This window comes from Lissotriton helveticus, chromosome 12 (assembly GCF_964261635.1).
Source record: "Lissotriton helveticus chromosome 12, aLisHel1.1, whole genome shotgun sequence".
Classification (NCBI taxonomy): Eukaryota; Metazoa; Chordata; class Amphibia; order Caudata; family Salamandridae; genus Lissotriton; species Lissotriton helveticus.
In genome coordinates this window covers 252,897,420-252,925,298 of record NC_136073.1, presented here as the reverse complement: position 1 = coordinate 252,925,298, position 27,879 = coordinate 252,897,420, and the positions used below count along the sequence as shown (strand labels likewise).

Genomic DNA, 27,879 nt, shown 5'->3' with positions numbered 1-27,879 from the left:
CATAAATCATTGTTTTTTAAAGACAGTGTGCTTCGCAGTTATGTTGAACCAGTTATGTTGAACCCTTTTTTATTTACATGCTTTAAAAGTGTGCTTAAATGGGTAGTTGTGTACGCGTACTTAAACCACAGGCAAAAATAGTCACAGAATATAATGGGACTTTTGTTGCCCATCACAAAAGTTTTGAACAAAACCATGTTTATTCAGAATAGTATCAATGAAAACAGTAATTTGTTGGGATTTCTTAGTTCATTTTTGCACTCCATGGAAGTAGACAAACAGAAGAGTTGCCTGCACAATATTGTTTAGTACTTCGTATGCCATGATGGCCGCTTTTAGTGTTGCAACAATTGCTATTTCAGAGCACAGAGGGCTTCTAGAAGAGTGAATGTGGGAAGAGGAAGAAACAGAAGAGAGTAAAATGAGGCGACGTTATGCTGTGTTGGCTGCTTCTGAACAGCCTCCTTTCCAGTAGAACTCCTGTAGCGTGTGGTGGTCTTGTTATTAGAGTCTTCATTCACCAATGAAATCTTTGTCACAGGGGGCCACGATAGTAATTGACTCTGCGCTTATACGAGCAGTGACTGGCTCTGGCATGGTGACTTGCATTGGAAAAGAGTTAGGCAATCGAGTCAGATTTAGATGCCAGGTCAGCATAGGAGGTGTGCACATTGGACATATCTTACATGAGAAGTAGCCTTGTGTAGTAGTTGTATAGAGAGAACCCACAAAGCGTTGGGGCCAATTAACGAGTGGTGCCCTGGTAGAGACCCCACTGAAGTTCATTTAATGCCAGAATAATCACAATACAGAAGAGGAGAAACTGTTTTACTGACAGGTGAAACATCCCAACCACAGTTGTGCAGTGCAGTATATCCACAAGTGTAATATTGCAGAGATGTACGGTTTTATTGATCATGGGTGAAAGCTGGCTTTTTGTTTAGGATTATGGGAGGTTCCTGATTTTATTTGTAGATGCGCCAAAAACTCGAACTTTGTGAAAATGTGTGTCTCCAACTTTTTTACCAGCATGAAAAGGTGGCTGCAAACCAGGATAATATTTATGCCACAGGGGCTGCTTTCTCAAATTTGCTTGAAAATGCACCATTTGCCCAATCTTTTCAGAATTTTTATGGGGGGAACCCCCCCCCCCCCTGAACCCCCTGTAGGGGGTTCTGGATCGCTCGCTTACCGCAGTGCAGTGCAGTACGATAATTCTTTTACGCCTCACCACTTTCAAACGTCAACTGCCGCCACTGGTTGTGGAAGTTGGCTTTGGCAGTATTTTCCGAGACAGAGACTACGAGTTGTGTGTCGTCTGCCTAGGATATTATGTGGAGTCCATTGGTTTTGGTGGTGCTGGCCAGAGGTGTCATTTAAGTGTTTAAGTCAGTGGGGCAGAGCGAGGATCCTTAGGGTGCTCCAGAGATGACATCCTTGGGTTTGGAGATGAAGGGGGAAAGGAGGACCTTTTTGTGTTGTTCTGGTGAGGAACGAGGTAATCATCTGATAGCAGCTCCTTTTTTGTTGTTGTAACTTTTTATTATATAAAACAGAAAAAAGAAAACACATCAACAAACATTCAAGGCAATATAGCAATAGTACATCCATTAGGTCTGTGCTCAAGGAGGACGGGAGACACATGTAAACAGGAAAGAAGATTCTTCGAATACAGATAAGAGGGGGGGGGGCAGAGGTAAAATTGCATATAAACAGCACAATGTACCACAGCTTAGAAGGAATGCAGGTCAGGGCGATTGAGAAGGACTAGGAATGTCTGCAAGTGGGGGCGTACAGATATCGCCCCGGTATGAGTTCCACTGGTCCCAAATCTTTCCCCATTTTCTGGGTCTGTCTCTTGCTATATACACTGTCTTCTCTCTGAATATGCACCAGTCCACACTCTCTACCCAAGCAGTCACTGTAGGCGGCCTCGGGGACCCCCACAATTGTGCAATGTCTCGTTTGGCAACCATATTGGCAAGAGTCACCCACCGAAGCTGCGATACGTTATAATCATTCGGACCCCATACATTCAATATACATTGCCGGGCTTCTGGCATCATCACAACACCCGTTACTTCATTCATCACATCATGTATACGGTTCCAAAAACGCACCACCTCAGGGCATTCCCATATTATATGAAGATAGGTGCCAAGAAGACCACAACCACGCCTACACAAGCCATCCGTGGAATAGCCCATATGGATCAGACGTGGGCCGGTGACCGATTCGGTGGAGGATCTTGAGTTGGACCAGACGGAGACAGGCCGGAATCGCAACCTCCCTGGGAGAGGAGATCGCGGACTGCCAGTCATCATCTAGTTCAATACCATCAGCAATGCAGGCTTCACGAAGGCGATCAAGCAAACTCGAACGGTCATTAATCATCTTTTTATAAAACAATGAAATCGTACTATCTGGCACATGACCATCTAATACACGGTCTTCGAGGGGGGAGGATTCCGGAATATCACTACCCACAGGAAACACAGAATTCAAAGCATGGCGTACTTGGACATAACAAAAAATTTCCCTGTCACTCAGCTTATATTCCGCTTGTAGGTCCGAAAAGGTCTTCACCCCTCCTTCAACCCAGAGATCACGCACTTTACTAATACCGATCGTGTCCCATTTATCAAATCCCTTAGTCTTCCATAGACAACCCAATTTTGCAGATGCATAAAGCGGAGTTGCACCGGTTAGTTTATCACTCCAGCCCATAGCTGCGGTCGTGCTATGCCATACCCGCACAGCTATAGCGGTAGTACCCGAAAGTTGTGAACGGGAGGATCCAGAGTAAAGCGCCCTGTAGTAGTCACCACCCGGGAGCAGCCACCTATCCATTTCAAAAGCCGGATTCAATGCCGGACCATACATCCCATGGTTGATGGAAGCAAGTTGGGAAGCCCAATAATACCTATGAATATCCGGAAGTGCTATGCCTCCATCATACCAGGGAAGTGTTAATTTTGGAAGAGCGATGCGCGAACGTCCGTTCCATATCAATTGCCTCTGCAGCGATTCTACCTCCCGAAAATATTTCGACGGGATCACATCAAAACTATTCTGAAGTGCGTATAGAAATCGCGGTAAGGACATCATTTTAAAAAGGGCCGCACGCCCCAAGGGAGACAACGGTAATCTAAGCCAGCGCGCTACATCCAAGCGCAACCTTTGGAGTGGGGGGAGTAAATTACGTTCGTAGCGAACCGCCGGATCCAGCGAGATAAATACACCCAAGTATTTAAAACCAGACTGCGACAACTGGATGGGACAGCCCTGCGGTAAACGAGGGACATCACCCACGAGCACGTAGATATAGGATTTTGACCAATTGATAACAAGGCCCGAGTTCTTCCCGAAGGAGTTAAGCACGTCGAACAAAACGTTAAGTGATTTTTGGGGAGATGTGAGGTACAATAAAATATCATCCGCATATAAGGAGATACGATCTTCAAATTCCGGAGTCCAACGTATGCGCTTCATTGAAGGTTCCCAACGTATGCGCTTCATTGAAGGTTCCCACCGTAGCCAAGCGGCGAGTGGCTCCAACGCAAGAGCAAAGAGAAGCGGGGACAATGGACAACCCTGCCGTGTGCCCCTCCCGAGAGCAAAAGGCATGGAGACACGACCATTAACCACCACCTGCGCCAGTGGCATTTCATACAGGAGTTTGACCCAACCAATAAAGCCAGCGCCGAATCCAAATTTGGCGAGTGCGGCCCAGAGATACGACCATTCAATTGTGTCAAAGGCCATCGTGGCGTCCAAGGACGCCAGGATGGCCGGTTCACGCAACGTCGGGGCCCTCGCGAGAACACTATGCAAACGTCGCAAATTTAATGCCGTGTTACGATGAGGGATAAAACCCGACTGATCCGGATTGATCAGGTCGCTGATCACCGGAATCAGACGATTAGCGAGTAGCTTGGCGAGAATCTTAGGCTCCGCATTTAAGAGCGAAATGGGTCTATAAGACAAGCAGCGATCCCGTGGTTTACCCTCCTTGTGGATCACCACAATGGTCGCAAGACGCTGATCCCTAGGGAGGGAGCCATTTTCTCGCGCAGCCAAAAACATATCTCGGAGATAGGGAGCTAGGGTATCAGGGCGTAATTTATACAATTCTATAGGAAGGCCATTGGGACCCAGAGCCTTGCCGGAACGAATGGAGCGCAGCGCGAGAGCCACCTCATCCACCGAGGGTGCGGCATCTAAACAATCCCGATCTGAGTCTGACAAACACGGCAGTGCTATATCTCTAAGCAACAACCGAGAATCCTCCTCGGGCCTGTTGGACACCGAGGTATACACCTCTCGGATATTCAGCAAAGCATTCAACAATTTCAACAGGGTCCGTTACACGCCCACCATCCAATTTCTCAATCACCGGAACCACACAACTTGCTCTCTCCCTTCTGTCCAGCCAGGCAATCAATTTTCCTGCTTTATGGATGGATGGATGGATGGATGGGTTTTTATATAGCGCAATATCACCGCCAGGTCTCAAAGCGCTTTGCATTGGGAACCCGTCCTGGTTTTTCCCTGTGAGATAGCCCCTACTGGGTATCCCCAAGGTGAAAGCCAGGCATCCCGCCACGGGGGGCCGTAGTGGAGATTAAGCAAGCTATTGCCCAGAGTTGCAGAGTGTGAACCTGTGATTCGAGTAGGCACCGAAGCGAGAATTATCGAGTCCGTGGACATTTTGGGTTAAAGACCCTGCCACGTCGGGAATTGAACCCTGGTCCCAGGTCTGATCTCACCGTCCGGGTCTGCCTCCTCTAACCAGTGAGCCACACTTCTCCACATCATATAACCGTCCCTGCTGTTCCCTACTCATCATCTTGGCCGCATCAGTAACCAAAGTTTTATATTCCAATTGTTTAAGGTGGAGAATATGCAATGCTTCTCGAGTCACATCTCGCTCCAATGCAGTCTCTAATTCTGTAATTTCTGTTTCGAGATGAACAATTGCCTCATTCTTACATTTCTTAGCACACCCAATCAAAGACAATGCCTGTCCCCTGATAACAGTCTTGAAGGCTTCCCACAGCGAAACAGGTGAGGACACAGAACCCACATTTTCAGCAAAATACAGAGCAAATGATTTAATCAATTCAGTACGAGTTTTGGGGTTAAGAAGATACCAGGGGTTAATCGGGGCCATCCTCCCTTCAGCGCCTGTGTTAAGATTAAAATGAAACCAGATAGGGGAATGGTCCGATATACCCTGAGCCAGGTGTCTAATCTCTCCAATCGAAGGGGACAGGGCAGCCGGTATCAGGATCTAATCCAATCTAGAAAGACCACCATGTGCTCCCGAGTGGAAGGTAAACTGATGCATTAGCCTCCAACAATCTACAAGCCCCAATGTCTCCAGAAAGTCACCCAACCAGGATTGCGCAGCAGGAAGGTCTCTGCGCGGATAGCGATCCGCTCTGCCAGAAATGACGGAGTTAAAGTCACCACCCAATATCAAAACACCCTCCGGGAGACCCAAAACCATCTGCCCCAAGTCAGCAAATGTCGTGGATTGTAGGCCAGGAGGAACATACACCGACAAAACCGTTTTTCCCTCCCACCGCCCAACAAGTGCAACATATCGACCCCTGGCATCAAGGACCACATCATCAACCTCGAAGGGGAGGGAAGTCCTAAGCAATATACCCACCCCTCTAGAACTAGATGTAAACCCAGAATGGGCAGCAAGACGATAACCCCGTCTATTAAGAGCGTAGCAAGTATTCCCAATCAAGTGCGTCTCTTGTAGCAGAACAACGTCGGGCAAGAGGCGCCGCAAAAGCTGCATAACCACCCCTCTCTTTATCCGATCACCCAACCCATTCACATTCCAGCACAGTACCCTCAACCCCCTACCCCCCATCCAGATCCACAATGAACTCCCATCTCAAAACAAGCACCACACCAATGTCAGAAATAGTGAAAGTTCTTTGCCTTGAAAAAGAAAAAACGAACAATCCCAAAACATTTCCCTCCCTCCCCCCATGTTCCCAACACAACTCCCCCCCACCCTGCACCCCTGCACAGACTCAGAAGCCACCACAATTTGCAGTGTGCCTGTCGCCCTAACAATACAAACAAACAACTAGTCTACACAAAGGAACCCCAGAGGAGGAAAGGGTCCCGTCATCCCCGCTACCTCCCAGGATACGAAGGGAATGATCAAAGAAGTCAGTGAGTCTCAGCTGTTCACGGTGAATAGTATTCCGGACACAGACGCCATAGTCATTCTTGGTCCATTAGACCCCCTCAGCGCCACCAGTATGGTCCTGGCCAGCACGGCGAGCCGGTAAAGTGTCCAACCAATCACTCGCGTCCTCAGGCCGGACAAAGAAGAATGTTCGATTGTCGTGTTCAACACGCAGTCGGGCCGGGAACAGCATCGCGTATTTTAACTCCATGTCTCTAAGCCGCCGTTTCACCCCTTGAAATCCCATTTGTTGTTTCTGGACCGATTGGGAAAAGTCTGGATAAAAGTTCACAGCAGCGTTCTCGAACTGCATAGGACCGCTTGTCCGTGCTGCCTGCAAGATGGCGTCGCGATCTCTGAAGTTGAAGATCCGTGCAATAATCGGACGGGGGGGGAAAACCGGGCTTCGCCTGTCCCCCCGGCACCCTGTAGGCACGTTCAATGGCAAAGAATTTGCTCAGGCCCTTGGGTGCAAGGTGATTGAGGATAAGGTCCTCCACTCGAAGATCAGTGGAGAGTGAACTAGAGTCTTCCGGGACCCCAATAATACGCACGTTGTTGCGCCGTGCACGGCCCTCAAAATCCTCCAAGCGACGCGCAAAGAAGTCATTGGCAGTTCTAAGATTTTGCACTTCTGTTTGCAAGTCGGACACATCCGTAGTGAGGCTGGATGTCTTTAGGTCAAGTGACTTCACCCTCTCGTTCGTCTTAGCCAAATCAGTTCGAATGAGGTTGACATCGATGGCCACCGTGTCCAGCTTCAGAGCCAGGGCTTCATATTGTTGGCCAATAGAGGACTTGATACCAGCAATGGCGCCCATCACGTCCTGTAGCCTTAAGTCTGCTGATACAGCAGGATCGTCGACAGCCTCCACCCGGGTCTTAGGTATGCCACCGGGGGATCCTTTAGAAAGTGTGTAGCGATACATGACATTCGTCTGGGTTGAGCCTCCTCGGAAGGTGGTCTTGACTTTCCGTTTTTCACCCTCGGGCTTGCCAGTCATGGCGAGCCGGGTGCCCCGAAGGGAGGCTTGGGACCTGGTCCAAATGGCTCCTTAGAATTCACCCACGAGAATGCCAGAGGCAGAGTTGAGTTAATTTGAGTCCACAGCCAAACTGTCGCTAGCTCCAAGCCCAATGAACTGGCATAGGAGCCAGCCCGATCAGCCGTCACCCCGCAGAGGGAAGACGGTGCGCAGGAGAAACGAAACCGAAAGTGAAGTGAGGCTGTGAACTGATCCCCGCCAGCCGTTGTTGTTGAATTACGACCCGGGTAAAACCACAACTCAAGGCCCAGGCGGTTCCATGGAGAAGGCCACAAACTTCAGGACGGCATAACTCGGGTACCCTGCGTCCGATTCCGACCAAGAAACCTGCTAGTACATCAGCCGGGTTGTGTCTTCAATGACCTTCCATCAAATCAGGATATTATCCAGGATAAATGCAGGAGGCGGCGAGGGTCCTCGGGAGCCCTGTGCTCATGCGGCCATCACGGATGCGCGCGAAGCTCCTCCTCCGATAGCAGCTCCTTTGATGCTTATATTGTGCAGCCTTGTGATGAGTATGTGGTGGAAGACCACACTGAAGGCTGCAGAGAGGTCTAGGAGGATCAGAGCCACCATCTCTCCCCAGTTGAGCAGTCCTCAGATATCAGTAGCCGTGAGGAGGGCTGTCTCGGTGACGTGGTTGCTACAGAATCCGGATTAGGAGTCGAGGAGCAGGATGCTCCGTTCCAGATGTGAGGACAGTTGTTGGTTGGTGCCTTTTTCGAATATCTTGGCTTGGAAGTGGAGCAAGGAGCTCAGGCAATAGTCGTGGAGTTTACTGGGGTCTGCCAATTATTTCTTTAGTAGGGCCTTGACTTCTGCATGTTTCCACTCCTCAGGGAAAGTGGCCTTAACAATTGAGGTGTTGAACAAGGTGGTGAGTACATGGCGGATTCTGGCTTCACCTATTCACAGATACAATATGCACGAAGTTGAAATAGGGATGATCAGCAACAGGGGACACTTTGGGTCTCCTTTTAAATATTTTTTAGTATAGCGCTTTAGTAGACCAATTAAATATTTCAGGTACATTGGTACGCAAGTCTGGCTCTTGAAAATGTCAACCATGCATTGTTTTTCAATAACTTAGACACTGATATTGTAGAAGCTTGGCTGGTCTCTGCAACAAATAGCAGGTGGAGTGAATCTAAAGGCTTTGGTGCGAAGGTCCAGACAGAGGAAGGCTTTTGTACCAGTTATGTCTGGAGTGTCCAATGTAGGTTCAAGTGAGCTAGATATATATCAGCCCAGCATGGAATCGATAGATTATGTAAATGAGTTTAACATAGGTTTACTGTATGTAAAATTAGCAAATGTGCCCAAGCTTAACATCTGGCATATATTCAACCACTTTAAACTTACGTTGGACTGCCCTGAATCAGCCTACAGCCAATTAAAGCACGCTTTAACACATCTTCTTACACTCAATTTACCATCATCAAAAACAGTTTGGGGGTCAGTCCTGCCAAACACAAGATTTAAAAATTCAATTAAAATTTAAGGCAATTTGGTCGGTGTTAATTTTTACTGAGTTGAGATATTGAACTTTTTAGCCATGCTTTATATGGAGCAGTCTCTTGCAAATGCAGTTGTCAAATGCTATTGTGCGACAGCACTTCTGCACAGCTATTTCAATTGGCAATCAGGTCAATACAACAAAGAAGACGAGTGATGTGAAATAGCATTAGTGGAAGAAAGAGTCTCAATTGGTCTTTCCTCAGTGGAGCCCTCAGTACATGCTGGGAGATGTGTTTTTCAAGTCAGTCTTTCAAATAAAAATAAACTTGTGGTTTCTATTTTCAATAAAATGTATCTAACAGGAAACTCTGGGTCGTAGTTTCTTGCAGGTTGACATGAAGCAGATTTTTTTTGTAGGTTTCACAATATAAATATTCTACCTGGTAAGTTTCCAAGCAGTCTGTTTCTACTGCACCTTCCCATCAATGGACTTCCCTCCCAGCAGAGACTTGTTGCGTCCTAAACAGTATATATAATGGTGGAAAATAAACTTTCCAACGTCTGGGAATTAGGTATTCACCATGTTTGGAACAATTACTTATTCTATTATGAGTGGCCCTATCTCGTTTCCTTTGGGTTATTTTGATTCATGTATTTTTATACCTGTTTTTTATCTTCAATTTTAGGTCTGAAAAACGATTTGTAATTCTACCATTAACTCTCAATTGTGGGGTTCAGTTTCACACTTGAGGAGCAATGTAAGAACACCCGTCCTCCTGATCTGGCTCTGTGTATGTGTGGGATGTGTGCGAGTAGGAATCCTACAGAGTGAAGGTGTCTGGGTGGTTGATGAATGGAGATGTGAAGTTTCAAGTAAATGGGACCTAAATTGTGTAGTGCCTTGAATGTGGGTGTAAGGAGTTTGACGTGCAGAGCTTGTCTGCTATAATGGACTTAAGATTGAACTCTTTCATAATGAAAATAATTTAGAGGCTTTATGGAATATTCTCTATGACACAGCGCAGGAAGTTGCCTCCGAAAAGATCTAGTAATGGACGGTGTACCCCGTGTTAGGGTACGGATGACATTTGCATAATGAGGTTATTTATCGTCATCATCTATGTCTTACCACCAGGGGCAGGAATCAAGTCAAAAGGTGTCATGCCCCTGTGGTGCATATCAGCACAGAAATGGAAGATCTGACACAATGTGTATTTCAAGGGCAGGTGACAGGTTCTCTGTAAGGCAGTTTTATAGAATGCATAATATGTCCAGGTGTGGCTGTGCTATAGTGGTATTCATCAAGTAAACAATACGAGTTAAAAGGGAAAACTCTTAAAACTATGCTTTCGGTTTGCTCTGCTGTGAAATGAACAGCCTTCTTTGCTACCAGGTAGCTTGTCTCTAAACACTCTGGCAATAGGAAAGAACCTTATAGAAAAGAGCATGGACAAGGTGTGACCCTAGACATCACTGCCAGAGTGAAAGAAGTCTTCCAGATGAATATTTATCTAGCACGGTTTAGTTTATGGCACTGCCAATTTAGTTATCGAAAAAGTAGATTTTGTATAAACGAGATCATGATTATTTTCTTTTTAAGCTAGTATAAAAGTATCAATGTTGCTCCACTGGAGGATTTCCTTGCACCTCAGGGTTTGAGTTGGAGACATTCTTAATATAAGAGGCTCGGTCAGCATTAAATTAATGTGAATCGTGGGATGCAGTGATTGTACGCAGTGACATCCATGGCAGTTGCTAGATTCTGTTTAACTGGTTTAGTTAATCTTAGTAAAATGTATCACTCTCCAGTGCATCTAAGCTAGCCACAATGCGATCTTTACAGACCTTTAGCATGAGTTTTTGGATAAAACGTTCATAGTCTAGTAGCAGGTCTAAAAAATAACATCCACCATAGGAACAAACATCACCATTAGACTATATTCAGGACCAGGTGGAAAAGGAAATCCAAGTAGAACATATGATTCGATGCCAAGAAATACCACTGCCAGATTCTCATATCTAATTGCCTGTGAATTATGCCAGATGGTATTCGCATACTTTAACATAGTTTCCTTAGTAGATCTGTATGGCAGATGTAGTATTCCAAGATTAGTGTCCTATGCCAGGGTAGGGGTTTTGCCCAATCCATTTCTTTGAATTTTATAACTTCGTTTTCTTCTCTTTTGTTTGTGGAACCAAAAGGGTCTGGGAGTAAAGGAACCACAAGGACATATGAGCTTCTTGCACCTACTTAAGTCAGCTGGGGATTGTAGCACCGCATAACTTTTGCAGCGCTTCTATAAGTAAAGTACTCCTCCTTTAATCGCTCCTCCCCAGCCCACCATCATTGCCTCTCCTCACACCCAAGTGTTGTGACTGCTTCACATACATCTCCCATAAGGTTGCTGCAAATATCCTGAGTCTGTGTGCCAGATTTATTGACAAGGAAGTGGCTACTAAAGGATGGAGGCCTCGATTACGAGAAGTCATGATTATGCAGGTGCGGATACTTGCTTTCATGCGTTGATTGTCATGACATTGCAAACTGGTTAAGGACAAACCTTCCCAACGACACATGAAGAATTTACACCGTGAGACACGCGCTTTATGCCTTACCTTGACTGTTTTCAAGATTCCTTCGTTCGTCTCTGGATCGGTTTCAACTGCAAAGTTGCCACCCTCGTTGCCTTTTATGATTTTGTACACTGCAGCCCAAGCTTTGGTGTTAATTGTATCGCTGTCAGTCACAGTAAGCCTATGACACAGAAATCCCACCTCGTTTTCTGGCACCTCAGCAGTGTACTGCAAGACAGGAAGGCAAATAATGTGAGTTCATAATATTGCAACGCTATTTCAAGAATGCAGGTATTTGTAAGGTTCAAGAACCCGCAGTTTCTCTCTATAGGCACTATAAAAACAACGTGTATATAATAATAATGAACGTCCATTCAGATAGACTAGTGGTCAACTAATCACGTAGCGGGTATAAATATAAAATAGCTGGATCAATGTACACAACTACTGCAACAATAAAATAAGAAGAGATCGAATGAAAAGTGAGGGAGCCAGAGAAAGGAAGATAATGTAAGAGAGTACAATAGATGGACCAGTCCGCATACATGTAGGTAGAGGACCGAACGTCAATCTATTAGTGTGGCAGACTGCCCGCTACACATTGAATTTCTAGGTACTCGAAGCAGATCAAGCAGCCTCCCACATACCTTGCCACCAATGCACCTTAACTCTACTCCAGGGTGACACCTGCTTGTACGTAAAAAGGAGATCAGATTCAAGGTCACCAAATCACTGGTAAATTCATTAACCATCAAGGTTATGATGTTTTTTAAGACTTTAAAGATGAAGGCAGAAGCGAACATCAAAACAAAAGTGCTGTACATATGCAGTAGATGCTTCACAGTGGCATATTCGAATGGCTGCGTGCATGGCACTTCATGGGACCAATGTGACATTTAGCTCATTTTAATTCCAGTTTTAAAAGCAGCACAAAACGGAGGAGCTAAAATGAGCCAGAGGTGGGAAGATAATTGTCAAAATATGTGGTGGGCGTGTCTACCTCTCGGTTAGGCCTGTAATTTATTGCAAATTTCATACAATTACATGCTCTTATATGCAGCAGATTATTTCCATGGGTCCATCTATTCCCAACAGTGAAGTTCCTCACAAATATCAGCCAAACCCCTGCAACTGTACTCTTTCCTGTATTTAATTTTACCCCTGTCTGAAGTACCATGTTTAGAGCAATTCAGCAGGAAAACGTTGCCAGACCTTCCCTGCTAAATTGTGCTTGGCTCCATTTACATAGCATCCTATTTTACTGCTATGAGTGACTGTGGTGTTGCACATAGTCTAGTACTAAAGCTGAAACATATCAATTATGCTACTGTACTGGAAAATTGTAATAATGCTGCTCATATTAATGTAATATAAGTGTCAACTGTTTTCTGGTCACCACACTCGCCTTAAATGACCAACTGATGAAATGACTAAGCCAGTAAATGACTCCGGTTCAGACTCCGACAAATGGGTGAAAGGCATCAAGTCGATTTTACCTTGACCAAATCGGATCCCTCTTTCACAGAAACTCTGGTAGGGTGATAAAGGTTGTCCTTGCGTATCACATTAGCTTTGTATCACTAGATGGCAGTTTTACGGCTTCCCATTCTCCTGTCCTATCAGAAAGCTGTTAATCTAGCTAACAATTAAATAAAGAAGCCACTGCTTTAACCTCCTGGAAGATGCTCAATCCAATTAGGCTCTCTTTAATGAGAAGAGGGCTGATTGAGTCATGACAAAGCAAAGAATATGCCCAGAGTGGGAGCCTATTTGAGTGGACCCAACTATGTTCATGGGCTAGAGAGGAATGACAGGCGTCGCATCCAAACCTATGGAATTGGTCTCCTGTAGAATTGCAGGAGCAGCCAAAGTAAAGTGTATTAATCTATGCAAACAGCTCATCAAAATACGTTATTCATCATGAAGTGCTGACTATTTTGCATCACAACACATCTTTTGAACATGATCAGCTGTAACATGTTGGCAGACGCACCACTGTTGGGTCAAATACAGGAGCATTATCATTCGTGTCTGTAACCAAGATCACGGCAGTGCCAGTCGTCACCATTCCAATCTCTTGAGAGTCAGTGGCCGTCAGAGTCAAGGTGTACTTGGGGACTTTCTGAAACATAAAAATAGTTGATTAAGTAGTCATTTGAGAATTTAAAAAAGCAAAGTAATACACAAGTATCGCACAAGCTTGGTATCAAATTGAATGGTGAATGTGATACTAGCGTTCACTGGAACACACGTTTAACATGCACATTTAATGAGACCTCCAGAAGTAATTGAAAAACAAATTTCACAAAATTTCCTCCCTCACGCCCCTTCTCTTAATCATTTGCAGATTGCTGTGACATTGCAGAGAAGTACATATATGCAGGACCTCCAGTAGATTCTACTTATGCTACAGGGGTGCTGCGAGGAGGGCGGCGGTAACTGGGCTGGTACCCAGCAGTCAGAGGTAAAGGGTAGTTCGAGTGGGGTAGGTAAACTATTGCAACTATGTTAATCCATTTCATGATTTGGGTTTACATCTCGTTCCCAAAGTCACTTGCTTTTCTTTTGCTTTGTACCAGAAGCAATAGAGTATATGACTGAAGAACCAAATCTGGCAAATTATTTTCAGGTCGACGCATAAAACTATCTATCGGCACCTTGGGTACATACCTCTATTACTCATCAATGCAAGCAGCACTAATTTCTGGGATATTAGTGTTTTTATTCAGTAAAGGTAGAATTGCTTCAGTTTTACAGGTGTCATTGAGATTTGGATTCACCAATACGATCAGGGAAGAAAACAAATCAAATGAAGTTACTATAGTGCATCCAGACTGACTTTCTGTGGTTTGTTAACTCCTTAAACGTAAAAGCAATTTGCCCAAAGTCTTCAACAGTATTCAACAGTGACCTGCCTCTATAGGGCCTTATTACGACTAGAGCAGTCCACTGGTGACATATTCCAGTACTGGTGGTTGGACCGCCACAGGACCACTGCTGCCTCCGGTAATCCCTGGTGATGCAGCGGTCTGGGGCCGCAATATGCTGGTGATACCGTTGTGGGCCCATCAAGCATATTACGAGTTGCCCTTACCTCCATAATTTCCATGGCGGTGATCCCGCCATGGAAAGATTGATGGTGAAGCAACTCCTGGGGCCCTTACAGGGTCCCTAGTTGCCTCTGGGCCTGGGAATGCATGCAGGGGGCACATGTGTGCCCCCTGTATGTGTGCAGCTCCAAGTTCCTACACAGCATGGACTGCATAACATGGTGCATTTCATGCCATGCAGGAACATACTGCAGCAGTCGCACGGCGTTGCCTTTCTAAGGCACACACGAGAGCCTTTGAAAGGCACCACAGTGGGAACAGCAAATCCGGACCGCCCGACCTGAATTCCATGTCAGAATCCTTTGGGCAGTCTTTCTACGGGTTTGGCAGTATTGCAGCGGGTGCTGGTGTGGCAGCTCACTGCAACACCACCAACCACGTACTAAGAATCAGTTACTAACTTGTTTACATCTCCTATACTACCACAGAGAAACTGACTATATATCACAAGGTGTCATCTATGCCACCATATTTCGTGTCACTCTACTAATTGGTTACTCCCCAACTGGAATCCCAGTATAGAAGCCTACCTTAGCAAAGCTCTCGAGTCTGACCTGAGGAATAGCAACCAGCAGCAATTGTCCTGGGTAGTGTTAACGAACATAGTGCGTGTGCTCTCTACAGGCCGGGATGTTGGTGCTATGCTTAATGTGTCCCTTTGAAAAGGAGCAGCTTGCCAAGAATTACAGTATGTAGGAAGCTGGCTCTTTCTTTGATATATCAAAATGAGATGTATTGTGTAAAGAGTGCATGGGTTCCCTTATGAGTGGACTGGAGCTTTCTAGGGTAATCTCAAGATGCTTTTCTAGTGGGTAGTGTGGTCGAACAGCCTAGATGGCGCCCAAGGGTGGTAGCTTCCGCCGGAAGCACGCCGACGAAGGTACACCAAATGGTAGGACGTCGACGCCCACCTGGGCTACGACAAAAAAAAAAAAAAAAAAACAGAAGAGAAAAAAGACTACGATTCCGGACCCAACCACCAGATTGCGGAATATGCACAGCATAGTGAATCCAGAAAGATTCACGCTGCAAAACGGGGATACACCATAACTAGGGCGTACCTCATAGCCACATCACGGTATACATATGGATCTAACCAGTGGGTAGACGCAGGCATAGTACTTGACGATATGTGTGATTGGTCATCTTGACCTCAGTTGCAAGTTATGGTTCATGATACAAAAATGAAAAAATGATACACCTGAAAATTGTCAAACGAGACACAGAATGTAACATATGTCAAAATGGTATGATACGCCGCCGGACCCCAGGGTTGTCAGCCTTAAGGCTGTGTACTAACGAACAATGCTGAAGGAAACGTATAACTGAAGCGGACGGCCTGAGGGGTTGTAGGCCTTAGACTGTTTTTGATCCTGCAATTATCTTAAATAAAAGTCTTTAAAATAAAAAATGTTTTTAAAAAATGGATTACACGACTCAATAAGGAGATCACACTAATTTATGAAAATAACACGCATCTTTATATATGTTTAGGCACCAGAAGCAATTAGTTCAGGTAAGTACATTTTTAAACAAATTCTTTTTAGTTAAAAAAGTTGACAGTGCAATTTTGAGAACCTGCAATGTTATCCTATGGGAGGGAAAGTCAATGCGGCATTTAGGTACAGTACAGCAGCTTACGGGACCAAACTCCAGGAGTTAAGGTAAGTGGTGGGCAAGGTTCAAGGCAGCACCAGCAGATCACCACCAGCGGCACTAGGGTGGCCAGGCACAGGGGTGCAAAATAGTGTTGGGTGACCAGTGTTAGGGATCGATCTTCATACAAAGAGGCTGCAGGCTCGGACTGGGAGGCCAGTCGGGATGAACTAACAGGAGGGGGGGGGGGGGGCTCAGGCCTCACAATGCTCGGGACGTACGGACATTTCCATGGCGACGGGGTCACAGGTGTCTTTAGACGTTGAGTTTTACTTACTGGGAGCAGACGCGGTAGAGGGAGCATGCGAGCAGAGGCTGCAGACCATGTCAGTTCACTAGGAGCGAAACCACAGTGGACTGTCTCTTGAGGGTTGGGGCACCACGATGACAGTTGGCTAACTTAAACTCTGGCTTGGAGCGACGGGTGCAGTGGTGTCTTCAGGTGTCGGATTTCTGCAATCACAAAGTCCTCATAGTAGTCTTTGGCTGCCTGCAGGGAAGCAGGTCCGCTACTTCTCAGGAGGCCTTGGTTCCAGGATGAAGTGCTGGCAGCTCTCCAAGATTTTGGGGAATCAGCAGCTGCAGGACAAGTTGACTTTAGGTGCCACTGTTGAAGTCGGACAGACTGACCGGCAGGGTTGGCGCCATGTCTGTTCTTGCAGGATGCGACTCTCCACGTCCGTCGTATTTTATGTCGGCAGGATCTGATTTCCTGGAGCCAAGGGCTCTCCTAAAAACTGAATTTAGGGGTGTTAGGGAGTGTAGGATAGTAGCCAATGGGCTATTCACCCTTGGGGCCACTACGCCCCCTATAGGTCCACTTCCTGTAGGAAGGGGGCACAACATTGTCCCAGAGTTCCTAAGTGTGCCATCACAAAGATGGCCACTTCTGAAAAATCACACGGACATCAGGTTAAGCCACCTTAGGGTTGGTACTAGCCTGGGGGGTGGGCATGCCCCCTGTTCAGGTGAAGGGCTCTGGATAAAAGAGTGGGGGGTCAGCCTCCTCTCCTCAGAGGACTGCTATAGATGCATTTCATAGACGGGAGATTCTTTGAAGCTTGACGACCTAGGAGTGCTTTGTTTCTACCCTCCCGAGAGCAAAGACCCTCACCCTGGGAGGTCAGAAGTCTATCTTGTGGCAGGCTGGCAAAGACCAACCAGCCAACATACAAGAGGCTGTTTGGTTTTCAGGGGGCACCTCTAAGGTGCCTTCTGGGTGCCTGGATTAATGAACCCAAAACTGGAATCAGTGTGGGTTTATTAATACGAGATCCCTATCTACAATGAAGCCATCATGTAGCTGGGGACTCATTTTCACCAGTGTCCAGCACATGTTCTAAAATGGCTTCCCTGTTCTCTTGTAAAGGCAGTAATGAAACTGACCAGCACAGAGGCATATCTGCTCATGTAGGTATGCCCTAACATGCAGTATTAAGCACCCTGCCTTTGGGCTGTAAAGCCTGCTGTAGGGGTGAATTACAAATGCTATATGCATTGTAAGGGGACATGGCACCAAAATACGCAGCCAGCAGTGGCAGTCTTGCATATGTTTGGTGAGAGGTCCCTTAGGGTGGCACAATCAAGCTGCAGCATTTGGGGGACCTCTTTAATACCCCAGGCCCTAGGTGCGAGGGATACCACTTACTAGGGACTTACAGAGTGTGCTCAAGGTATTGAAAATTGGGGGAAACAACTGAACAGTTTTGGAAAAAAGATCAGGCACTGGGTACCTGGTAAGTAGGAACTCTGCACTTCCCGTCTAAATCACATCATGTACCAGGTAAAAATTGGGGGTGAACATGTCAAAAAGGAGCACTTTCCTACATAGTACTAAGAAATATAAGCATGAAGAAGACCGCAGTGTTCTCACTTTCCAAGGTTCAAGCCCAACCAGTTTTAACACAAATGCAGATACTACAGTATCTATGCAAGAGACCGTAAAATAGCATGTGGGCCTATATTTTCTTCCATGCAGCTCAACACCATGAATAGTTATGGGGGATGTCCAAACTCCCAAAACATCTTATAATAGACGACTATGGTAGGAATCTGCGGCCATTGAACTGATGGCTGTTTTGAGGCGTCTGGTGCCTGAAAATGCAGCTTTCTCTGTTGGAAAAATATCCCAAGTTTTTGGTGGGGTACAAACAAGGTGATCATTTTCCTGATCATAGCTGTTAATATTCTCTTTTTGCACTAACCCCTGAAGCGCCATGTGGTTTGTCATGAAGGGCTACAGGGATACTAAGTAGTCCAGTATCTCTTATAAAGGTTTCCATCATGCATGTACACATGCAAGACAAAGAGACCTCAGACTTGGACTCAACACAATAAGGCAGTGTATCTTGTGCTCTGGTGGGACTGAAGGAAAATGCACTAATGGCAGTGGCATACAGAGGTCCAGCCTCCCTCTGGCATGGTCTGACCCAGACTGGGCGGTTCAACTAAGTGCTCCAGCAAGGCTGGCTTGCCAATTAAGGTGAAAGATCAGTGAGTGTGAGACATCAAAGCCGAGTTGATTACCATTACTCACACTTGGTGAGGTGTGCAAAGCTCTCCACAACATGGGTCCTGAATACCTCAACAACCGCCTCAAGTTCTACACACCTACCCGCCAGCTCCGCTCCGCCAGCCTCGCCCTCGCCGCCGTTCCACGTATCCGCAGAACCACCACCGGAGGAAGATCCTTCACCTACCTAGCGGCCAAGATGTGGAAACACCCTCCCCTCCCCACCCACCTACAACTGACCCAGGACCATCTCTCCTTCAGGAAACAACTCAAGACCTGGCTGTTCGAGCAGTACCGCCCCCCCCCCCCCACCCGCCCTCCCAGCACCTTGAGACCCTCGCGGGGGAGTAGTGCGCTCTATAAATTTCGTGATTGATACTCTCAGGCCCTTGCTCAGCTTTCTCTAGTGCAAGGCTGTTTCTTGTAGATTGGGGAACTACATGAATCTCTGGGTGCTAGGCAGGGATGGCAAGACTTGGCTCGATGTGAGCCATGTTCATTTTTTCAATGAGGTAGCTCTCAGGTCTGCTGGCAGGCAGAAGCAAGTAGAACATGTCATAATTCTCACTGCGTTCCTTTGAGTCCTCAAGATGGCTTGAAGCATTGGCTGCAAAAGGACAGTATTTATAGTATTATGAAGTCGTCATCAAAGGGGATCCCATTTTTCAGGGCAAGGCAATTTTATAATACAAATGTAATATTAGAATAGACAACCACACAAGCGACCATTTTTCAGGAGGATGCAAAGGGTAGGTGGTCAGGGCACCAGTCTGCTGCTGGAAGTAGATCATGAATGCTTTCCATTTTGGGTGGGGATGAAGAGAATGGGCGCACAAACTGCTGGAAAGTAGAGCCCCCACCCCCCTTGGGCACTCAAGAGGAGAGGCCTCCCTCAGTGATGCCAATGAAAAGGTCACGTCTGGACTTGGGCAGTAGAGGTCAGACCACACCACGAAGATGGATCTTGCATAAAGCGATGGAGACGGGGGACCCACAGAACTTGACCCTACAGAAGAAAAGGGCCTACTTGATACGAGTTCAAAGTTATTCTGTTTTGAGGAGGAGCTACGCTAGCAAACAAGATGGTTGCTTAGGCTCCGGGCTCCGCCGACCTCCGTGTACCGCCAGATGATCCTGTCAATAATCCTGATATTACGCCCGACCTCCGTGTGGATGAACGGATGCACATTCCGATGGTGAACTCCTGAAAACTTTATCGGCTCAATTGACGAAGTTGTGTCGAGTTGAAGTTTGTGGTCTAGTCCAGCGAGAGAGCCGGGGCCTCGAGTTTTGAACCATCCGGGTTGCAGTTGAACAACATCGGCCATGAAAATCGAGCAGGGTCTGCTCTACCGCAGTGGGTCTTTTCGCCCAAATTTAACGGCGGTCATTTTGATTGACTAACATTGGGGGAGGAGTGACGTGACACGACAGTGGCTGTGGGTAGAGGTCCCTGTCCCGCAGAACCGGTTTGCCGCCGCCGGGGCTCAGTGGGTCAGGGTCTTCGCTCGCGGCAGCGGATTGCAGATTGCTGTCGCAGAAATCGATCAGCCACTCTCCGATGCCGTCCGTTCCGCTCCTGTCTGTTCCCGGAGAAACCGGGCTCTCGGGGGGGGGGGGGAGTCAATATGATCGGTACTGAATGAGGAGAACTGGACCGGACGGAGCGTGAGCCATCGTTGAAGACAGTATTGGCAGCCATCGGGGCATTTCATGCACATATGGATGCCCTGATTCACAAAATAATCACAGGCCTATCTGAGATGGAGAATGTGGAACCGGACCCTGCTCCACTGCAGGAACTGCCACCAGATGTGGTTTATATGACGACCATTTTGATTCTGGACGAGGACCCCGTGCGACAAGAGGCACCGAAGCCCTCGGTCGGTACTCTGGAAAATCATGAACCCGGTGTTTCGAAAGTGTTACTACGCCTACCATCATTGCTGACTTTTGAAGAATCGTGTGGCGTTCCCTTCCCGGTGACTTTTGTTTGTGATTATTCTTGTACTTCTGTTTCATCCTTTCCCTCGTTGGTGACTTTACGATAGCGGAGAAAACAACATTGGGACTATCAGTCCATGAGGGAACTTTTCTGTGCTGATGGAGTTCTTGAGGAATTACTGACTTTGATTTGGTTTGACCTGCAATTTTTCGGACTTTTTCTGCACTTTGATTCTCCTGTAGAAGTAGTGGTTCTACCGGGAGTAGTTCGCATGATGGTCCGGAAGGGCCAAGGCTGAGACTGATTGACCGGGGTTGGTATTATGGCCTTAATTGATTTGGGATTCGTAGCTGTTTGTCTAACGGGAGGCTGGGCGGTATATCACGGCTCCCCCCTAATTTACTTTTTCTGTGATTTCTGATAAAATTGTATTTTCATCATAGGGGGTGCTGTTCTCTGGCGGGGGAGAAGGGGACCGGGAGCCCAAACGGAAATGCCCTCCCACATGTTTCCTCTTTTCTATCTTTAGAACCTAGTTAGTTTGAGCGACAGGCACACTGCTAGTTGGGGTTGGGCGATAGCCATATGTAGAGGTGCAGGGTGGGGGGGGACGTTTTTTTTAATTTATTTCCGTGCTCGTTCTTATGGTTTCCTTTTCTTCAAATCTTCTCTTTAGTTTCTCCCTTATTGTAATATTTGCGAAATATCCTGATTTTATTCACATTCCAGTGTCTGGTTGCCTTGCTTCTTCAACTATTCTGATTCTATGGGTGGGCGGGCTCTGTGGGCCTGCAGTTAAATTGTTTGTTGAATGTAATGCTGCAAATCCTGCTTGGTACTTATGAGCACAGGCGTCTCAGCGATTTTTTTGTTGCTTCATGCTTATCCTGTTATTGTACCTGTCCGCCCTATTATTATGTATGAATGTATGGCACCAAACATGTCTATTCCTTTTTCTTGTCTCAAAATAATAAAAAGATTTATAAAAAAAAAAAACAGGTATTCTGTTTTAAGGAGAAATTGTTCGATTGCTACAATGGGGTAGAAAGGCAATTGGTATGGGCATATTTCCCTGGAGGCATAACATCAGATAAATTCAGAATGTTAAGGAAGGTTCACGCACTTCCCATTCTCACCAACCTCATGGTCCAGCCCAGTTGAGATCACGCTGATCACTCCATTATCCTTATTGATTGTAAACATCATATCATTGGGCAGCTTTGGTTCCTGATTTACTATTTTGTAAGTAACAACTCCATTGTAAGTGTCCTCCGAGTCATCTGCATCTGTAGCATTGACTTGCATCACAGAGGTACCTGACAACAAGAAAGACGGGCAAAGTCAAAGAGGGAAATACCACCGCTTCAAGATATTTTATGTAGTACATTATGTAGACAGCAATAATGACAGGCATCCATGCACCATTTGGTACAACAGGGGAAAAACAGACCAAAATAGTTTAGTAATCAGTGAAGGAATGACTGAAAAAGTAGCAAAGGAAGGAGCGAGAGCAGTAATGAAGGATGTTAGGGTGATGAAAAAAGGAAAGAACCCACTGAACAGCAGAGCATTCTACCTGGCACCTGGGTCTCATTCACAGGAACATTTTGGAGGCCACCACAGGAGCAACAACAGTTGGAGAGCAATCCTACCATAGGGAAGGCAATCATGTAAGTTTGTAGACTATGTGTTCCTTAATGTAAATGTAAATGTGTTTCGATTTATATAGCGCACTAATCACCCAGGGGTCTCAAGGCGCTTGCTTAGGGAACCCGTCCTGGTATTCCCCTGTGCGATACCCCGGCAGGGTATTCACAAGGTGAAAGCCAGGCATCCTGCCGCGAGGGGCCGTAGTGGAGATTAAGCAAGCTATTGCCCAGAGTCGCAGAGTGTGACCCCATGAGTCGAGTAGGCACCGGAGCGAGAATTGTCAAGTCCGTGGAATTTTTGTGCCCGAGACCCGCCGAGGCGGGGAATCGAACCCTGTTCCACGGCTGATCTCAGCTTCCGGGTCTGCCGCCTCTAACCACTGAGCCACGCTTCTCCACAATTGAGTTCCTGCTGTAAAGGAGGCATAGATCAGTGCTGGACTTCCAAATAAGAAGTAGTTTCACACTCGGATTCTAAATTAATCAGTGATGGAAAAAAGTAATTAATCTACAAATGACACATACTAAAGCATCACCTGTGGATCAAGATCTCTGGTCACTGCTTTTTGTTACACCATTTCAGACATTTTTAAGCACAGAATAGACATGAAAGCATCATACGTAGTAAGCCAGAAAATCAAATACTTTCAGACTGCAGCGTGCTTAAATTAATATTTACACAGGACTTTTGCAGCATCCTCACCCAAACAAACAATTGTTTTACTTCCAATGTCTCAGCGAGTCTCTACCTCCACCTCCAATTTCTAGGTATAACTTCTACAAATCCCAATGGTGGCTTTACCTTCCCTTCAGCTATCAGAACAGAAAAAACTGAATCAAGAGGATGATCTTGGTCATTCACTTTCAAAATTGTAGGCATGGAGGTATTTATACTTTGAAATAAGAAGGGACTTCCAAAATATTAGTTATAGCTTCAGGTCATTTCCCCAAATCCTGGAGAGGTGCCATAATTAGACCCTTGCATAAAAAAGGGGAAAAGAAAGACCCTAAGAACTATAGGTTGATTAACTTAGATATTGGGGAAAAGGTATTTTCTAAAATAGTCCTGGGAAACTTGAAGGAATGGGGGGAGCGGCAGTCAATAGTTCCAATACAGCAAGGTGGCTTCAAGGAGGAGCACTCAACTATTGATCACTGCTTCGCACTGTGGGCTGTAGCGAGGAAGTCCATGGAGCAACAGGGCAAATTGTTTTGTTGCTTCGTGGACTTTCGAGCAGCCTTTGACTTGGTGGATAGGGACTGTTTGTGGGAGACATTGAGAAAGTATGATGTTCCTGCTGATCTTTTGCTGATTATTCAAGAACTGCATAGCCATAACTGGGCACGGGTAATTAAAGATACCTCCGGCGGCCTTACAATGGAAATACCGATAAACAATGGGTTGAGGCAAGGCGGTGTTCTGGCCCAGTTACTTTTTGCCATATTTTTAGCAGACTTGCCCCTTCTCATGGGTACTGCCAGAGGTGCAAGCCCAAAAATAAATGGTAACCATCTGTCCTGTCTGTTGTACGCAGATGACCTTGTAATAATAGATCAAACAGAGGTGGGGCTTCAGAGGAAGTTAAATGTATTCAATGAATATTCTATTGCAAAGCGACTTACAGTAAATATGGATAAGACAAAAATTCTATGCCTTGTGAATAAGAATACGAAGTTTAGCGGGTACTTGGGCCAAACCAAGCTAGAAACTGTAAGCGAATATAAATACCTCGGCATATGGTTTACAAGGTCTCTGAAGTGGGACACCCATTTGGAAGCTCACAAGCTAAAAGTGCATTTAGCAGTATGTGGACTGAAAAGATTCAACCATAGCTATGGCGATATGTCACATAAACCTCTCCTGACTGCCTTTAAAGCAATGGTTCCGCCACAATTCCAATATGGGGCTGAAGTTCTCTGCATTGATGGGAAAAGCACCTGGGATAAAGAGGAGGGAAAATGTTTAAAATCCTTGTTGTCCCTCCCTGGGTCGGCAATGATCCAGGCAGTTAGAGTAGAATTGGGCCTAACCGCATGGAATGTCCAGGTGCAGATGAGTCTTCTTAGATTCTGGAACCGCTTGGGTCAGGGGGAAGTCACTAAGGTATCACAATGGTGTATGAAAGAAATTCAGACCAGTGAGTTGAAGTGGGCGAAGGCAACAAGAAGGAAACTCCTGGCCATTTGTGACCACCTGAATGTGAACATCGACCCTATGACACTCCAAACTAATGTAATCAAGAATGTTCTTAAAGTGCAGGGTAAAGAAATTTCTAGGGCAACAGACCAAATGTATCTGAGAGAGAAAGACTCTGTAAAGTTTATGAGCTCAGGATGGGAGAAAGACTCAAACTTCCCATATATAGACTTGCTACCAAACCATTGGTTAAGAACAGAAGTTCTTAAATTACAAATAGGTATTAATCCGTTATTTACAAATAGTGCAATAAAAACTGCCTTAATGCATCCTGATGGTAAATGTGTGTGTAAAATAGGAATGAAATGTGATATTTTGCACAGCTTACTGGATTGTTATATGTTTTTAAATTTACGTAAACAGTTTCTTCGCCCGATATTTTGAAGATATGATGTTGAGGATCGCACGGGAGCTTCTAGTTGATATGGAAAATCTCGACATTGCGATAGCCATCTGGAAATTTATGCAGGGGGTATGTAAGTTCCCGATTTGTCTGGAGGCCCAAAATATCCAATAGCCCTATAATCCAAATGAACTCTGGTTTTAAAATTGTATAAAGGTTGTTTTTAGGATAATATAATTTTTACTGTTAAGAATATGAATTTGTGTTGTGATTTTAAATGATAAAGGATGAACTGTTTATAGATCAAATGGTCTAAATAAACATATTTTTTGACTTGACTAGTTATGGAATGTTATGACATTTCCTCCAAAAATGTTAACAGGCGGGTTATATGTTTAACTGCAAAACAAAGCATAAGAAATATATCTGACAGACAGACAGAAATAATCACCTACTGGCGGTGCAAATCCATTCAGTAGTTTTGGAGTTACTAAAGGAAAAAGAAACGGATATCTAGGGACATGGAGAGTTCTCTGAACCGGCTGATCACAAAATGAAGAGCTCATTGACTGCCAAACACTTCAACCAATAAGTGTTGGTAGCCAAAAATAAATAAATAAAGGGGACAGTGTAGGAATATGCTGACGCCCCCCCCCCCCTTACCCAGACCCGGTGGTGGGGTCCCACAGTAAAATGCATCCGCTGGGAGCGGTCTTTTCAACTATTTTCCTGCCCGCTGTGAAGTGGGCAGGAAAACAGATGCAAAAATTGCTCTTGCCCGCAGGTAACAGCATGTTTAGCTTATCCCTGCGGGCAGGAGCAATACTGTCCCCGCTAGAGGCATGGAGCCAGTTGGTGCCGCCGGGGAATTGGGGCTCCCCCACGGCGGCTTCCATCAAAAAGGAGGTCCTGGGTGGGCTCCAGGGTACCCACCCGTTACTAGCCAGGACCTGAAAGATAGGGTCTCCTGGAACCAGAGATGGGGTCCTCAGGTCTGAAATCATAACAGCAAGGGGGGGCACAAGGCCCCCTCCAGAAATATTAATTATATAGCCCCCGGGCATGGGACCCTGGGGACAATATTGCCCCTCGTATAAATATGGCTGGGTCCGGTAGATGGGGTCCCCGGGGCCAGACACTGGTCTGGAGAGGGAGGCTGCATGCCCTCTTAACATTTACAACAAGGCCAGGCCCCGGGAGGTGGAGACCCTGGGGCAGAAATATGGCCTGGGAGGGGGACCCCGTACCCCCAACCCCTAAAAAATTTGGCAGCCCAGGGGGGATGGGTTAACTGGGGTCGAGATCGCCCCACGAAGGGGTACTGAGTGCCCGCCTCAAAGGTAGGCTGCACGTGGGGCGGGGTTGCTAGCAGGGTTTGCCCAATGGCCAGGACTTGTGGCCAACCCCGCACTGTGCAAGACTGAACGTTTTACACAGCGTGGAGTTGGCTGCATCTGGGGGGAGGCAGGGTTGGCTGCAGGCCAGGCCCTACGCCCACCCTCCCCGCTGCATTAAGAATAACTTAGAAATTCACTGAAAAAAAAAGGGTTACAGAAACGTTCTAGTTCAAAAATAGAATTATAAAAAACATTAGAAATTAACAACAACAAAAAAACAAGGGTTACAGGCACGGTATAGTTAGGTATAGGATTTACACACACAAAACCATAGAATTTCAGCAGTTAGAGTTATCTCTAGAAACTATAACTCGTGGCCCAAGGTAAATATAACTCACGCCTTCGCTATGCACTGCTAATTACCCCACATGTGACTGAGAGTGGCTGTATGGATGAGTTTGTACTTGTATCAGTGATTGTATGAGAGTGAGTATGTGTTAGTATATGTTTGAATAAGTGAGGTGGTGTGTGTATAACTGTATAGATAAGGAAATGGGAGTGTGATGGATTCTTTGCATGACTGACTAGGTGTGTAAGTAACTCGATGGATGAGTGGCGGTGGGTGTCTGTCTGTATAGGTGTATGAGTGCATATGATAGTGTTGTATTGATGAGTGACTATGTATGAGTGATTGTATGGGTGAATGAGTGGATGTGTGTGTAGACCTAAGAATCAGCGAGTGGGTATGTAGTAACTGGTATTGGTGTGTCTATGGTTTAAAAAATGGTACTCTATATTTTAGAATGGGTGTATCAAAGGTTATATTACGATGTGAGGAGGTGCATTGTATTATCACATGGATGATGTTATCAGTGATGTAATTGGAGATGTCATCAGTGATGTCACTAATCATGTCGTGAATGATGTAATATGTGACATCATCAGCAGTGCATTGCAGGGCTCGAGTTATAGTTAGCTGAACTAACTATAATGAGGGAATTTCTATGGTTTTGTACGAGTGAAATATCCAACCAACTATAACGTCCCTGAAACCAATGGTTTTTTCAGTGAATTTCTAAGGTGTTTTTAAATGCTAATTTCTAACTATAACGTCAGTAAAACGTATGTTTTTTTCAGTGAATATATACATCGGCTTGCATAGGTAGAGCTATGGGCAGTCGGGCCTGCTAGCAGAGACACACCTACGATCTAACCGGATGGCTCATAGAGGTAGAGCTGTGGGCACAAAGGCTCGCTGGCGCACAGCAGCGAGCCGATGCACTGGTTTTTAAAGGCAAAGCCGCTAGCCGCAATTGGTTCTGACCATGATATAACACAGATGCATCATCCTCTACAATATAAACACACAAAACAATGTTGTGTAATGGCAGTTATTTACTCTTGAATAATGAAAAATGCTGGCGCATCTTAAAAGGTATTCCATACATTGTGACTGTGTAACAACGTATAGGTTGCTGTAAAAACGTGCCGTTTCCTCCCTCACAGGGGAGTTTCGATACCTCGATTTGGCCTTCCATTCAGACCTTGAAGGCAGAGTTTGACAAGCTGAGCCGAAAAAGAGCCTTATTGTCCAGAAAGAAGTTTTTTTCACTTCTACCCTTGAGACTTATGTCCTGCAGGGGGCCAACACGACAACAGAAGTTCATAATCTTTTAAACACTGATCTCCCACAACATTTTGCTGAACTAATTCATTCTATTTTCAATGCTTCGCATACAACAGGGCTAGCGCATTTTTTTAGCTTGTGAGATCCGGCCTTGTAACATGTTTTCAAACTATTTTTGGTGTGATCCCTGCTTTTATTCATTCTATTT

General features: G+C 45.8%; 1 protein-coding gene across 2 annotated transcripts in view; it reads right to left on the bottom strand.

Moving 5' to 3' along the window:
• Positions 1-27,879, bottom strand: part of LOC144798908 (cadherin-1-like) — a 209,867-nt gene that overhangs the window by 76,602 nt on the left and 105,386 nt on the right. For both annotated transcript variants that reach the window (XM_078670010.1, XM_078670011.1), the window contains exons 7-9: positions 21,659-21,834; positions 13,289-13,417; positions 11,338-11,523 (exon numbers count right to left, since the gene is read on the bottom strand). In XM_078670010.1, coding sequence (XP_078526136.1) covers positions 11,338-11,523; positions 13,289-13,417; positions 21,659-21,834 — 491 coding nt within the window. The remainder of the gene's footprint in view (positions 1-11,337; positions 11,524-13,288; positions 13,418-21,658; positions 21,835-27,879) is intronic.